Source organism: Stylophora pistillata, chromosome 9 (genome assembly GCF_964205215.1).
Source record: "Stylophora pistillata chromosome 9, jaStyPist1.2, whole genome shotgun sequence".
NCBI classification, from domain to species: domain Eukaryota; kingdom Metazoa; phylum Cnidaria; class Anthozoa; order Scleractinia; family Pocilloporidae; genus Stylophora; species Stylophora pistillata.
In genome coordinates, this window is record NC_142527.1 from 5,656,719 (window position 1) to 5,669,444 (window position 12,726).

A 12,726-nucleotide genomic window follows, 5' to 3' on the forward strand; every position below is an offset into this window, starting at 1 on the left:
CTCTAGTCGGAAAATTTTAGCACATTTTTCAAATGAATGTCAAGAGAAGTACATAGTGCGTTTTGCTTTCCTTATAAGCATCACACTCCCAAACACGCTTTCACGTTTGCGAAAAGAGGAAAACAGGCCAGTCACCTCTTTGTAAACACAGAAACAAGTGCCCTGAAGCAACCGCTGACAACCAGGCTGGAGCCCATGTAACACTTGTCTATCACCCAGTAAAGGAGGGAAGGAATGTTGGCATTGTTCTCAAGCAGGCTAACCAGTGTACCATGCCCCAACTGATGGATCTGAAGAGAAAATTAAATTTCTGTAATGCAGTGGAAAACGGTCAATCTGCCTGAGCAAGAATCTGGAATAATTAATGATGGTACTCTAATGCATTGCAGTGCCTACCTTCGCCCTCTTAATGACTTCCAAGTTTTAAAGAATACAAATTTGATTTTATGCGACTACTTGGGCGAAAGTAACCTTTTTAAAAGTGTTCAACAAAACCAAGGGCTGTCCAGCCACTAGTGGTGAAACCCACCCTCTCCTCTCGGGCATCTCCGCTCCGAACCTCACTGCAAATTTTCGCGGCTACTTCATAATCTAAATACATGTAAAATGCGGCATCACTCGGCAGATATCTTAACTATTATTGCCTTCCTATTCCTGTTCGTTTTCTCGAACCAAAACTCGAAAGCGCAAACTGCAAACTCGAAAAGAGAATTCGACAGACAAACAGAACTTGTTTTCCGTTTTAAACAGCGAGCAACGAACACAAATGTATCACGCGGTGAGGTAAAATCAACACTGCAAACCCAAGCAAAGTAAACCAGCCGCCATCTAGGCGTTCCCGAAATACTAACCCTCTCTTTTGGAGAATTCAGCACAGTTTGTAACCAGTGGTAAAGATAACCACCAGTGGCAAGGCCATTAGGATCAAACGCGGGACCGCACTGTAACAAGCCACACATGGCCTAAGAGATACAAGAAGAAAGAGAAAAGGAAATTACGTTTCATAGTCTCCCTTGCAGTCTTCTTTGAATACGAAGATGTAACGATTAGAGAGTAAAAATCTACATATAGAGTAACTATTAACAACCAAAAAGTACTGTAACTCTTACATGAAGAGAAGCCAGCTCCAAATCATTGCTTTGTGCGCTTGAAATGAGCGGAGTTCTACGAAAGCAGTTGAAACAAACCCAGTTAATAACAAACTTCAAAAAAAAAAAAAAACCCGGAAAGGAAAGTCGAGCCGGAACAAAATATGGCAAACTAGATTTGAAATCACTGAAACTTCTTTACTTTTCAAGTCCTTGAACCTTGATGCCAAAATGGGCACACCAACTGCTAAACAGGAAAAACAGGTTACAGCGCAGGTCATCTGGCAGAAGATTCCTTCGAAGCGAGGCTGTCAAAGCAATAAAACGGGTTACCGTAAGGTGCGGAAGAAAAAAAATGAAAACTCTTTAACTTTCCTGTGTTGAGGAGCAAATGGTGAAGTAGACACAAGAAAAAGTAAGCTTTTCATTTAGCAAGATAACATGTATGTTAGATAGACATATATGCCTCCGGCGCTATATACAAAAGATTAATCGCAGTTTGTTCAAGTAACGCTACACTGCTACAGGATTTTCATGGAGAGCAGATAAAAGGATCGGGGAACGGTTTTACTCACCAGGCACGGAAGTGATCATTTTATAAATAAAGTTGGCAAAGTGAAGTCGAAGCTGCATAATGGCGGGCATGTCTTTGTCACTTTCAGTCTCGAGGTAAGACCTGATGACGATAAACACGAATTTACATTTCAAAAATCTGAAACATCGAAAGATCTTTTAAGAGTTTAATACTTAGCACAAAGTAATAAGTTCGGTATAGCCATACAGCCATACATTTAAAATGATCTTTGCAGAAAATGCATCCCCAGGATTTTTTAGTCATCCTAAAATTCCTCCAAAAATTATTTGTTTTCTTTGCGTCGCTTGGTGACAGGCCTGGAAAATTCGCACTATCTAAACTTGATCCCCAGCTTATTCCCATGCTACAAGCTATCTGCAGGTTTCAAATTTTTACTTTCATTCTCATTGATTCTTTGTAACACTCCCCTTTGTTCTGAATGGCTGTTGAGGCTATTTTGATTACGGCTTCAGGGTAATCAAACGACAGGCGCTCCTGCACTTACAGCTTGTTCACCTTGTTCGGGTGGGTGACCTACCTTGTTCCTTCGATATACTCAGTGAAAATTGCACTGAGTCCATCTTCCGTCACCAGCTCACTTGCACTAAACAACACGAACAGAATAAATGGACTCACATTGCTAACAAGTCCTTAATATAGCACCTACTAAAGGAGCCAGTTTTAAATTTAAGGTTCATGTAAAAGAAACACCTGTATTCCCAGTACAAAAGTGATTCGCATGCGTTAATTTTCGTCAAGAACACCAATAGGTTGATTATTTACGAAAGGCACTCTCCACTCATGAAAGATTTCCTCATGACATCAAAGTTTTCACTGCATTTAAAGATTAGCCCGTTAAATCACAGACGCGATTATCACGAATGTTTCGTTACAAAACAAACATATCGTTCCGCAATCAGATCAAGACAGACGCTAAGCATTATCGATGGATGCAATTTTGATACCACACCATGTTGCCAGTGGATATTTTTGGAAATTAAAGGTTAAATGGAAAAAAACAAAAGCTTCTCTGAAAGTAGGGAGATGGATGTGGTAACAAACCTGTCCTGGAAACAACCATGTTCAGCATTGAGCTCAAATATCCTGACCAGGTATGCTCGCAGTACATCTCGCTTTCTTCTCCGTCTTACACTCTATGATGATAAAATCGTGACTGTAATTAAATCTACAAGTACCACTGATCTTGCCCAGTGTCAAGGATTGCTTCAATCCACTTCAGTAATGTTTAACTAGGACATTTAAAAAAGCCGACGCTATTCTATATTGCTTGCAATAGGAAGACGACATAGAAATTATCAAATCAAGCTAAGGATGGAGACGATTCTTATTCAGCCAAACTAAAGACACAAAACCCTTTCCACCCTAACATCAGTATGCATATTCTCTATACTGTTCTCTATACATTTCCTAAGGCGCTGACATGGAGAATTTGTTTAACAATCAAGAGCTTCTTCACTTGGTGATCATTTCCTCGAATCTCGTGACCTCAATACGGGGAATGATATTGTATGGAGAAATTAGATGCTGGTCACTCTAGGGGATTACTGGATTAACATTTAAAGAAACACTCACCTCTGCTCTACGGTCCAGTGCTTCCCTCAGAAGAAACTGAAGTTCCTCAAGTAACTCTCTACAAAACACAAAAATTGAGAAATCACGTATAGAAACATATTAGATGGTGATCTTTGAGATAAAATTCTCTCTTTATCTTGAATTTTACCTGAAAGAACTTGGACTTGTCCTTCCAAGGCCAATAATGACAGCCTCTCTGATATCAGAGCAATCGCTCTTCAGTAAAGGTACAGCAAATCGGAACAAACTGTCAACCATATTTGGAGATGGAGGCTGAAAAGGAGCGAAACAAAAACTGAGAAACTACACGCTCGTTCTGTGGGCTAACCAATTTATCTTCATCTAAAAGCCGTGCTTAGAATTTAGCATCTTTCCAACCTCATTTACGAGCAGAACCGTGACACAGGACACTTTTGCGCACCCCCCCCTCCCCTCCCTATCTTTCAACATGTAAGACTTTTGTTGCATAAGAACCCACCACGGATTTGGTTAATTCGCCAAAGAGTCTTAGTAGCTCAGTTAGTCGAGCATCGGCCCACTAAACATGATAATAATTTGCTTTCTTTTAAACAACGGTTATCATAACCCCGTCAATTGTAGATTCACGACACCAGGGCAACTTACTCTGGAATCACCTCTCGTTTCTGAGCCCTCTGATGAAGTTCTGCAGTAGACAGTATAAAATACAATTTAGTTTCATGCCATCAAGCTCCTAAATGCATTCATTAACTTTCTCCAGTTCACACTGTCGTGAAAAGTCTACGAACGTTGGAACAACTTCAGATCTAAATTACCGTGGCCAAAAACCTAAAGAGTACCGGAAAAGGGGCAAATTGCTCGCTCGAGAACTTCATAACTTCGAAAGAACGCAGAGGCGGCGCTTTCTTTATCAGGAAAAGCGCTCCCTCAAGTTATTACGGTAAAGTTACAGTCAAACTAACCCTGCATCGTGCTCTGGCGAGTCGCTCCTTAGGGAAAGGGACCGTAGATAGGCACAACAAGCGAATATAAGGTAATTTCTGAAGAGGCAAACATGGCTGGTATTCAGGGTTTTTTTTGGTCCTCTGCTGTACACGGATGACAAACTGGTAATGGAATCTATCCCTGATGCCCTAAAAACAATACAAAGATGACATCAATTGAAAATGTCGTTAGAAAAGGCCCCTCACATAATTAGCAAAGATCTCATTTGGCCTGACTGACTGACTGACAGAGGACATCAAAGAGAAGCCAGGCATTACTTTCCTTTTCTTCGCTCATAACCAGCTTCCAGTGATTTCCTCTTTGGAACTTTTCACTTCTTGAAAAAGAGAAACTGCGCGCCATGTTGGACGAAACACAGAAAATAATCTTTGTATTCTTACCCTGAGTCAATTAGCGAATACACAGTGAGAAGTCGATTGAATATGTTTGGCCAACAGAACTGCAGAGCAGAAGGACACAGTTCAGGGAGGTACCACTTGTTCAGAAGACCTGCCATAAGGGATGACCAGAAGAAACTGTGCAGTGCAATGTTCAGCTGTTCTCCAGTCTCTTTGTCCATGTTTCCCGACAACCGCTCATTCACAACCGTGATGTCCATATTGGCAATTGGCCCTGTGAAAAGCTAAAAAAAAAAAAAAAAACACATACCAGATATAACTATCTATTCCCAGAAGCGATGTGAACGTAACTTTCCTCGCAGTATCAGCACATTACATCAAAGATGGGTACGAAGCTCAGAGTTCACTTGCTTGAAAACTAGGAAAGGAATCTGATAGGTGCTTCGGCCAAAAAGAAATGCCGCTTCATACTAACCAAATATATTGAATCGACTTAAAAGTTAGACACTGATGATGCTGAAATCCGAATTAAATGCGATAGGAGTTAAATGAGCATGGTACCTTCTCACTTTGTGGTATGGAATGCAGAACTTTCTCGAGTACGGTTGGAAACACTTGGTCTATTACATTGAGAACAAGTTTGTCAGATTTTTCCTAGAAGAAAGTAAAAATTGAAGTCAGTCAAACTATCCTTCTTAGTTGTTTAATTATTGAATAAATAGTTATTTGAGAAACACAAAGATTGCACTACATTACCTTTTCAGTGAGGTCCATCAAACTGCTTAACGTCCGTACTTCTTTCAGAACAAGAAAGGCGAGTCTCCGTATAGTGGGGTGTATACTATACACAGATACGAATACAATAAGGAAAAGAGTTAATAGTATTTCAAGGCCACAACGGAAATAAAGCAAAATGAAAAATTAGCACATTATGCGCCGATCAATTCGAAGCCCCGGGAAATTGAACTTTTGAAGATTGGTTTGTTCAAATTCCCGTCCCCAGTAAGCAAACACTGAGTGAAAATGTCCCAAGCAATTTAGAAAAGGAAAAATCAACGACCATTAGCTTTAGCCTAATAGACCTTTTCTTCTGGGCCATCCGCTCGCGAAAGTGAACTATTTACCTTAAACACCTCCATATTTGAAGATATACCACTTGTATTTTGATGGAAAGACCTAACATTTTTTACATTACGGTTCAAATTCCCCACCCGAGCCAGGAAAGATTCAAATTACCGCCCCCCCCCCCCCCCGTAAGGACGTCAAATGTCCGTAGGCTGCCCGGGGAAGGGGGGAGTTTGGGAGATGTTGAGGATTCGAATCGATCAACAAGGTTCATCTACTGCGTAACAAACCTGCAAAGCATGACGAGAGCAAACCCCTCGACGTTGTGAAGTACAGTTACTCTGTCAACTTCTTTGTCACATGGCAAACTGTGAGCAGATAATTCCAGCTGAACTTCCTGTGCAGACTAACAGAAAAAATGCATGTTACCAGTCTCGAGTGCATACCCTGTGATTTCTAGTATGGTCATCGCAAACGCTTAACATGAAGTTACCGACGTGACAGCCAACAGTCGGCAGCCCACAGTCGGCAGCCCACAGTCGGCAGCCCACAGTCGGCAGCCCACAGTCGGCAGCCCACAGTCGGCAGCCCACAGTCGGCAGCCCACAGTCGGCAGCCCACAGTCGGCAGCCCACAGTCGGCAGCCCACAGTCGGCAGCCCACAGTCGGCAGCCCACAGTCGGCAGCCCACAGTCGGCAGCCAACAGTCGGCAGCCAACAGTCAGTTAACTTTTGCCTGCACCACACGCGTAGATTTCTTGCACTTTCAGTCGAGGGTACACACGCAGACCCACGTGAGAAGCAAAACGCGAGAGGCGAGAAATTCAAATCGCCCTGCTTTACTTTTGTTTTGCTTGAATTGGCAATGTAGTTGGCCTAGAGAGCCAGCGCCTCTCATCCACTTGGGTTCAGAACACCTGGTCACTTGTATTTTCCCGCGCGTCACAAAATTGGCTTGTTTTAACTTTGAGTTCTCACTGGCTTCCTGTGATATTTTCTGTTTGCTGATTGGTCAAGGTGATTATTTCAATTTTGGTTCATGAAATTCAATCATTATGCACTGCGGGGAGTTAAAATGGGGACATTGCAACCCACCTTAGAATCCTCTGGACCAGCAGAGACTAAAGTCTTCCAGTGAGCGAGCAGCTGTAACAACATACGCACTGCACTGTCCAGCAGTGAAGGCAAGTTGTCTTGGATCTCGCGTAGAATAAATTTAATAAACCCTAAAACATGAAAAAGTAGCTCAAGTCAAAACTACATTTTAACTAAAATTCATTTTGAGTATCACAACAGTATTTATCTATCACCTTACCAAGAACGGTAATTTCTTTCCAGTCTGCAAAGTCAAGCATAAGGGATTGAAGAGAAGAAAGGGCCAGCCTGAATATAGACAAATGCATTGATCAGAACCGTTTCAGTCAAGCTCATGATAACTGACGGGTGACTGACTTTGTGTACCAATTCACCAGACAGCTGCCAGGTTCGCATGCATCATTATTAAGCTGTAAGCTTGCTTACTTAAATGGAGCCCTTTCGATTGAGTGTCATGAAACAAAAACCAAGGTAGTTACTACAGCCAATCAGAAGAAAGGAAACGCATTTAACAGCCAATAGAAACTCAACCTAAAGTGCAGGAAAACGCGGGCGATCAAGTGGTGATTGGTTTTAAATCACAGAGCGGAGTAGGGTATAACCAATGCAACCTCGGATTATTTTCGACACTCAATTCCAAATTGCTCTCTATATATTCCACTGTGAAGAGTACTACCTTTACAGTAAAAAATTATTACTTTGAAAAGCTGGTTTCCAACCTTAGAATAGACTCCTCTCACAGACGCCATGAACTACCACCATCCAACAAACAACTGATTCAAGAGGAAAACATAACCGAAAACCTGAACCAAGATTTACCCAAATTTCAACTAATGAGCGCCATCTATGTAAATATCAATGTAAAACTGCCGGATTACTCTTAATTGTCCCGTGGCTCAGACGCGGAAAACTTTCCGACGGGTAATCCAAACGTCATTGGCCATCACAGACAGACAGACATCTATATTTATACAGGATAGCCCCTTCAGTGTAGTAAATACTGGTATCAACGGGGTCCTGGTAACCACCCATCCCACCCCAGGGGAGGACATCCACCGCACAGTAATCTCGTGCGTGGGAAATTAACGTCTCCTGCCTCTAACCCAGCAGGAGACGGGACCTCCATTTATTCGTCCCTATCCGAGAAGACTAGAATATCTAACCATTTCTTGATGTTATAGAAAGGTAGCATATTCTTCTCAATTATTTTAAGACACTGGGCGTTGGTCCGGCCGGGGCTCGAACCCTCGACCTCCCGCACAACAGTCCAGCGCTCTATCCATTGAGCTAACCAGGAGGCGGTTTCACTGTCAGCAGTCCATTGCAAAACCACTATGTACCGTGTACATGTACACCATCCTCTCTTCCTCGCTTACCCTCTCAATTCTTCATCCATGTGAACAGTGAGACGTGAGAGGAGATCTACCAGCTCCATTTTGGTCCTACCTTCTGGAATACACCTGCAGGTTTAAAAATTAATATCACCATCATTCTCACTTGCACTTTTGGGACGGTTATCGCGACAAAGGTTAAGCCGTTGTTTCGCCGAAAAACAAAAAAAAAAAGGTTCTAAACTATCTTAAATTTAGCCAGACGTTGCACCGACATAACACGTTATTTGTTTTTGAACTGAGCCCTCCCCCCCCCCCTCGAAAAAAGGCTATTGCCTTATTCTTGGAAAACATATCTCTTTAGATCACATACCACCCGTTTGTTGGGATTGCTTGCGGTTCAACGATTGTCTAAAATTGCCACCTTTGTAAGACACTGCTTTTTTTCCCCCTTAGATTAACACCAGATAAAGAGCAACAGAAATTATCCTCTCATTGTAATCAATTGTTTTCACAGTAATCGATGTAAAACTGGAACCTATACATTTAAATATTTGAGTGATGAATGCCTCTTATAGAGAATTTGGGGTCTGTACGATATGTAACCGACCCAAGGTTTCACCCGAGCGTCACCCAAGCGACGAAGGTTTTCACCCGAGCTTCACCCGACCGACGAAGGTTTTCACCCGAGCGCAAAGCGTGCAAGCCATAAATTGAAGGAAAAAAGAGTATCCCATCTCTCGATGTGCGGACTGAGAAGACGAGTTTATTGAAATATTTACCGTATCGCTAATTTGTATCTGACGGGTTCGTACATTGTTACTATGGCTGACGTGCTTTCTAAGCAAAACGAGTTCATTCGGAATCGCTGTTCAGTCGTTGCCACAAAAAAATGTATATTTTTTATCAGCCTTAACAGGTCAGAGCAATCACCATAGCAAATAATTTTGGCGGCAAAACATCTCCCAATTTAGGAAGGTTCTATAGAAGAGTCCTGCCCGTTGCACTGACCAATCGCAAAGAGTAACATTGTTTTTGTTTTTTTTTTCTGTATATTTGGTTCATCAATAACCCAGAGCTAGTAGAGGGATGGCACGGAAATAACTTTTCATTGCAGATACCTTGGAATGGCAGCAATACAAGTCCTGAACAGCTCAATTTTAGGATCAACCTTCGGTTTCCGTTCTCCTCTTTACAAGACAACAATGAAAATTAGCAAATAAGTCAAGAAGGGATACAGAAGGAAAATCAAACGAAAGTTAACGTAAAGAAATTGTTCGTATAATAATGAACTTAAGTACTAACGTGGCAATATCTTCTGGCTCCTTGTGAGAACAATGTGGATTTGTCATCATCAATGGCCTACCGATCTGTGAATCTAAGGATCTTATGATACTATCTAGAGTCTTACGGATGCTGGAAAGAAAGAAATTTAGTTATTTCAAATGTTTATTCATTCATCTATTAGTTGTTCTAGTTAATAAAAAGTAAAGTCTTCACAATACACTACTTTTCCAAACTTTAAACACAATCTTTGCTGTTAGTTCAAAGTCACCCGGAGTAGAACACGGGGCACTATGGTACATAGCCAACTAGGTACCTGTGGTAATAGTTTGCCAGTCCAATACTGCTGGCTTGACTTTCCGTCAGATTTTTCATGGAGGCTACTCTCCGCACCCTAGCAGTGTTACCAGATGGAAAAGGAGCAGTGGATGTTGGCATTGCTGGCGCCTCTGTGCCCTTTCAAAGAAGAAAATAGTTTCAACTTCTTCAGGTCTTACATTTTTCTCGAGTGGCTACTGCACAATGATAGAAAAGGTACAAAATAATAAGCTTAGGATATGCTCTTTTCAAATTCTCTAGACCTTTGTAGCATATTCTTCCATGAATAGCTACACTAATAGCAGGCGTAAATTTGGCGAGCGAGTGCTTAGCGAAAATTATGGCCGCCATCTTAGATTTAAACGGATCCGGAAGGCTGGAGAGGGAAAGAAATTTGTACCAAGGGGGTGAGTGACAGCGAAAAAATGGGGAGGGGGTTGAAGGTGAAGGAGTGAATATTTTCACCCCTTCTCGCCCCCTTCCCCTACCTTACATTACTCAGACTACGAAATAGCGCGCGTAAGTCTGTGACGTCATATTATCCCCAAAATATTCGCGCAATCTTAAATCAGGCGTTCGTAGTTTTGAGAACTGGACGAAGATTGCCGTACTTGAGAAGATTTAGGAGAGTTTAAACATCGTTTTAAGGCAGAAAATGTCACCCCCTATAGTTGCCACGTTGGTGCCCCAATGAGACACCTAAACCAAAGGCTACACCAACCTTTAACAAAGATACCCTTTACACTAAATAGTTTTAGTTCCTGAGTTCAATCTCTTCTTTTTCTACACTACCTTTACAAACAATAACCCTTACCTTTTTTTGTAGACTATCAGCAATGACAAAAAATGCACGAAGACCAATGTTCATTCTCTGGAAAAAACGAAGTCAAAAATCTGCTTTAGCCTTTACCATCACTGATAGCTAAACGCAAGCATAAGATTGCACACTGAATACTGTTCGTACACTGACTTAAAACAATACCTCAGGACTAATTTGCCGGGATGTTCTGTTCACACTCAGCAAATCAAATACTATGTCATTCATGGCGAAGTCGAGCTTTTCCTAATGGATAAAAAGATAAAAAATCAGAGGTAAACCTCTCTTGTAAAGCTTCATTTGATAAAAGTAGTAGCTTTGAGTGCAGTACGCTGTATGAATAATGAGTTTAAAACTCCTCTACACCTCACATAACTAAAACTAGTAACAATCGTGGAATAGTGAAGTGCGCTTGATCTAGCATAGAAAGGATATTTTTGACTCGGCGAAACAAAATCCAGCGTATATTTAACCTACGAACGTCGTGGCTCACAACTCTGAATTTTAGTAACTCATTTCCTCCGATCAAATGGTTGCAGTTTATTTAAATTTCTTCTAATTGCCATCCACACCAAGGTGGTCAGCCTGCAGAACTTCACTCTGCCGGCGGGATTCAAAGCTCTCGCCTCAAATCGAGGCGAAAGGACAGCCAATCCAAGTTGGTGCCTAAACACAGAAATCGCACAGCATCTACGAAGAAACGACCTGACTAGAATGCGTTTTCCTTACGTTGAACTAGTGAATTGTCACAGACCTTCGTCAACTGAACAAGAAATGAATGGAATGAACCTGTTAAAAACTGTTGTGGCACGAAATTGGTGGGTAAACATAATACAGAAACAGCCAATGATAACTGCTATTTATCCTCTAGTAATTCTCCGCTGACTGTATCACCTGAGCTATGAACTGTATGATCTTCACAAAGTAGTTCATGGGAGCTTCTCTTGGCACAACAGCACGGGAACCACGAGGAAAGAGCACATCTGTGATACTTCGCAGTCGGCTAATGAAAATAAACGCAGAGCTTAGATTGGGCGGTATACCTTGGCCTAATATCACAGGTAACCGGACCTTTACGCTTATTTTCATAATAATGGCAAGTGCACTTAGAGGAACCAATCATCTCACTCATAAGGTCACAAAAAAATGCTACAACATTTGAAAAATAACCAAAAGAACTAATAACAAAAGGAATGTAAATGTACCTTACGGTTGCTGTGTTACTCTCCCCCTTGATTCTGATCATGTAGACCCTACAAAACAAGAATTCAGTCCATGGCGGAATGTCTTAAAAATTCCACAGTACAGAAACATTGTGTTTCTCACTTAGCCACAAAATGTAAGCTGCGCCACTCCTTTTGAATGAGCAACGTACATACTGTAAAATCTAGGCACTTACTAATTATCATTCATTTTCACTGGTACAATAGTGATTAAATTATTTAAATCTTACATCTCTACGGATGACCTTTCATAAAGAAAAGGTTTCAAGGTATATATAATGTACTCACCAAACCAATCTGTACAAGCATTCCATCGCTACTTTCTGCATCTTTACGTCTCTCTGCTGCAAATCAGAGGAAAACAAAAGGATGAATGCAAAAACGAAATGGATGATGCAAACCCTTTTGACACCAAAGTAATTCTTCTGTTTGCATTTTTCACTATGGGAAAAAATTACCCCTGACTGACTTGTCCATCAATCCCTATGCTATCTTGCCAATACTTAAAATGTCTGTACGATAGAGTACACTTCCTAAAAAAAAATTACAGAAAGTGTTCTAGAGCCAAACAGTACAATGATAAAATACCTTCAGAGTTCCCAGGCACATGCTAAGGAAGCTCGGCCAGCTACTGAGAAAGAAAGCTTTTTGACTGACACAAAGTAAAACTGTGACAAGTGGATATATAGCCTGAAACAAACCAACAAACAAAAAAAAGGGTCATGGAAAATTGTTATCCACAGCTTCCTCAAAGGAAAAATATTAATCAGCAATTCTCTCAAGAGGGGGTGGGGAGGGGGGACTGGGAAGGGGGGGGAGAAGAGGAGGAAATGTGCTCACCTAAGCAGGAAGTCTGTGAGGTGGTGACACCCGGAATACAAGGTTTCTATTGGAATTCTTAACTTAGGTCAACTGGTCATAAATTCTAAATTCCTTTTTCTGTGGTACTAAGTATGAAAATGCTCTAGAGTAGAACCCTGCAATGTGGAGGCGAGGTGGCCTCATGGTTAGTGCGC

The 12,726-nt window shown here is 41.4% G+C and overlaps 1 protein-coding gene across 2 annotated transcripts in view; it reads right to left on the minus strand.

The window, feature by feature from the left end:
* LOC111336472 (protein furry homolog-like) overlaps window positions 1-12,726 on the minus strand; it is a 38,942-nt gene that overhangs the window by 16,708 nt on the left and 9,508 nt on the right. For both annotated transcript variants that reach the window (XM_088732966.1, XM_022942574.2), the window contains exons 11-37: window positions 12,299-12,400; window positions 11,999-12,054; window positions 11,693-11,740; window positions 11,382-11,490; window positions 10,653-10,733; window positions 10,485-10,541; window positions 9,669-9,808; window positions 9,374-9,484; window positions 9,190-9,258; window positions 8,114-8,197; window positions 6,958-7,025; window positions 6,738-6,868; window positions 5,933-6,048; window positions 5,334-5,418; window positions 5,139-5,231; window positions 4,620-4,861; window positions 4,197-4,367; window positions 3,880-3,919; window positions 3,404-3,528; window positions 3,256-3,313; window positions 2,725-2,816; window positions 2,201-2,266; window positions 1,664-1,764; window positions 1,291-1,396; window positions 1,110-1,164; window positions 852-962; window positions 136-290 (exon numbers count right to left, since the gene is read on the minus strand). In XM_088732966.1, the coding sequence (XP_088589092.1) occupies window positions 136-290; window positions 852-962; window positions 1,110-1,164; window positions 1,291-1,396; window positions 1,664-1,764; window positions 2,201-2,266; window positions 2,725-2,816; window positions 3,256-3,313; window positions 3,404-3,528; window positions 3,880-3,919; window positions 4,197-4,367; window positions 4,620-4,861; window positions 5,139-5,231; window positions 5,334-5,418; window positions 5,933-6,048; window positions 6,738-6,868; window positions 6,958-7,025; window positions 8,114-8,197; window positions 9,190-9,258; window positions 9,374-9,484; window positions 9,669-9,808; window positions 10,485-10,541; window positions 10,653-10,733; window positions 11,382-11,490; window positions 11,693-11,740; window positions 11,999-12,054; window positions 12,299-12,400 (2,672 nt within the window). The remainder of the gene's footprint in view (window positions 1-135; window positions 291-851; window positions 963-1,109; window positions 1,165-1,290; window positions 1,397-1,663; window positions 1,765-2,200; window positions 2,267-2,724; window positions 2,817-3,255; window positions 3,314-3,403; window positions 3,529-3,879; window positions 3,920-4,196; window positions 4,368-4,619; window positions 4,862-5,138; window positions 5,232-5,333; window positions 5,419-5,932; window positions 6,049-6,737; window positions 6,869-6,957; window positions 7,026-8,113; window positions 8,198-9,189; window positions 9,259-9,373; window positions 9,485-9,668; window positions 9,809-10,484; window positions 10,542-10,652; window positions 10,734-11,381; window positions 11,491-11,692; window positions 11,741-11,998; window positions 12,055-12,298; window positions 12,401-12,726) is intronic.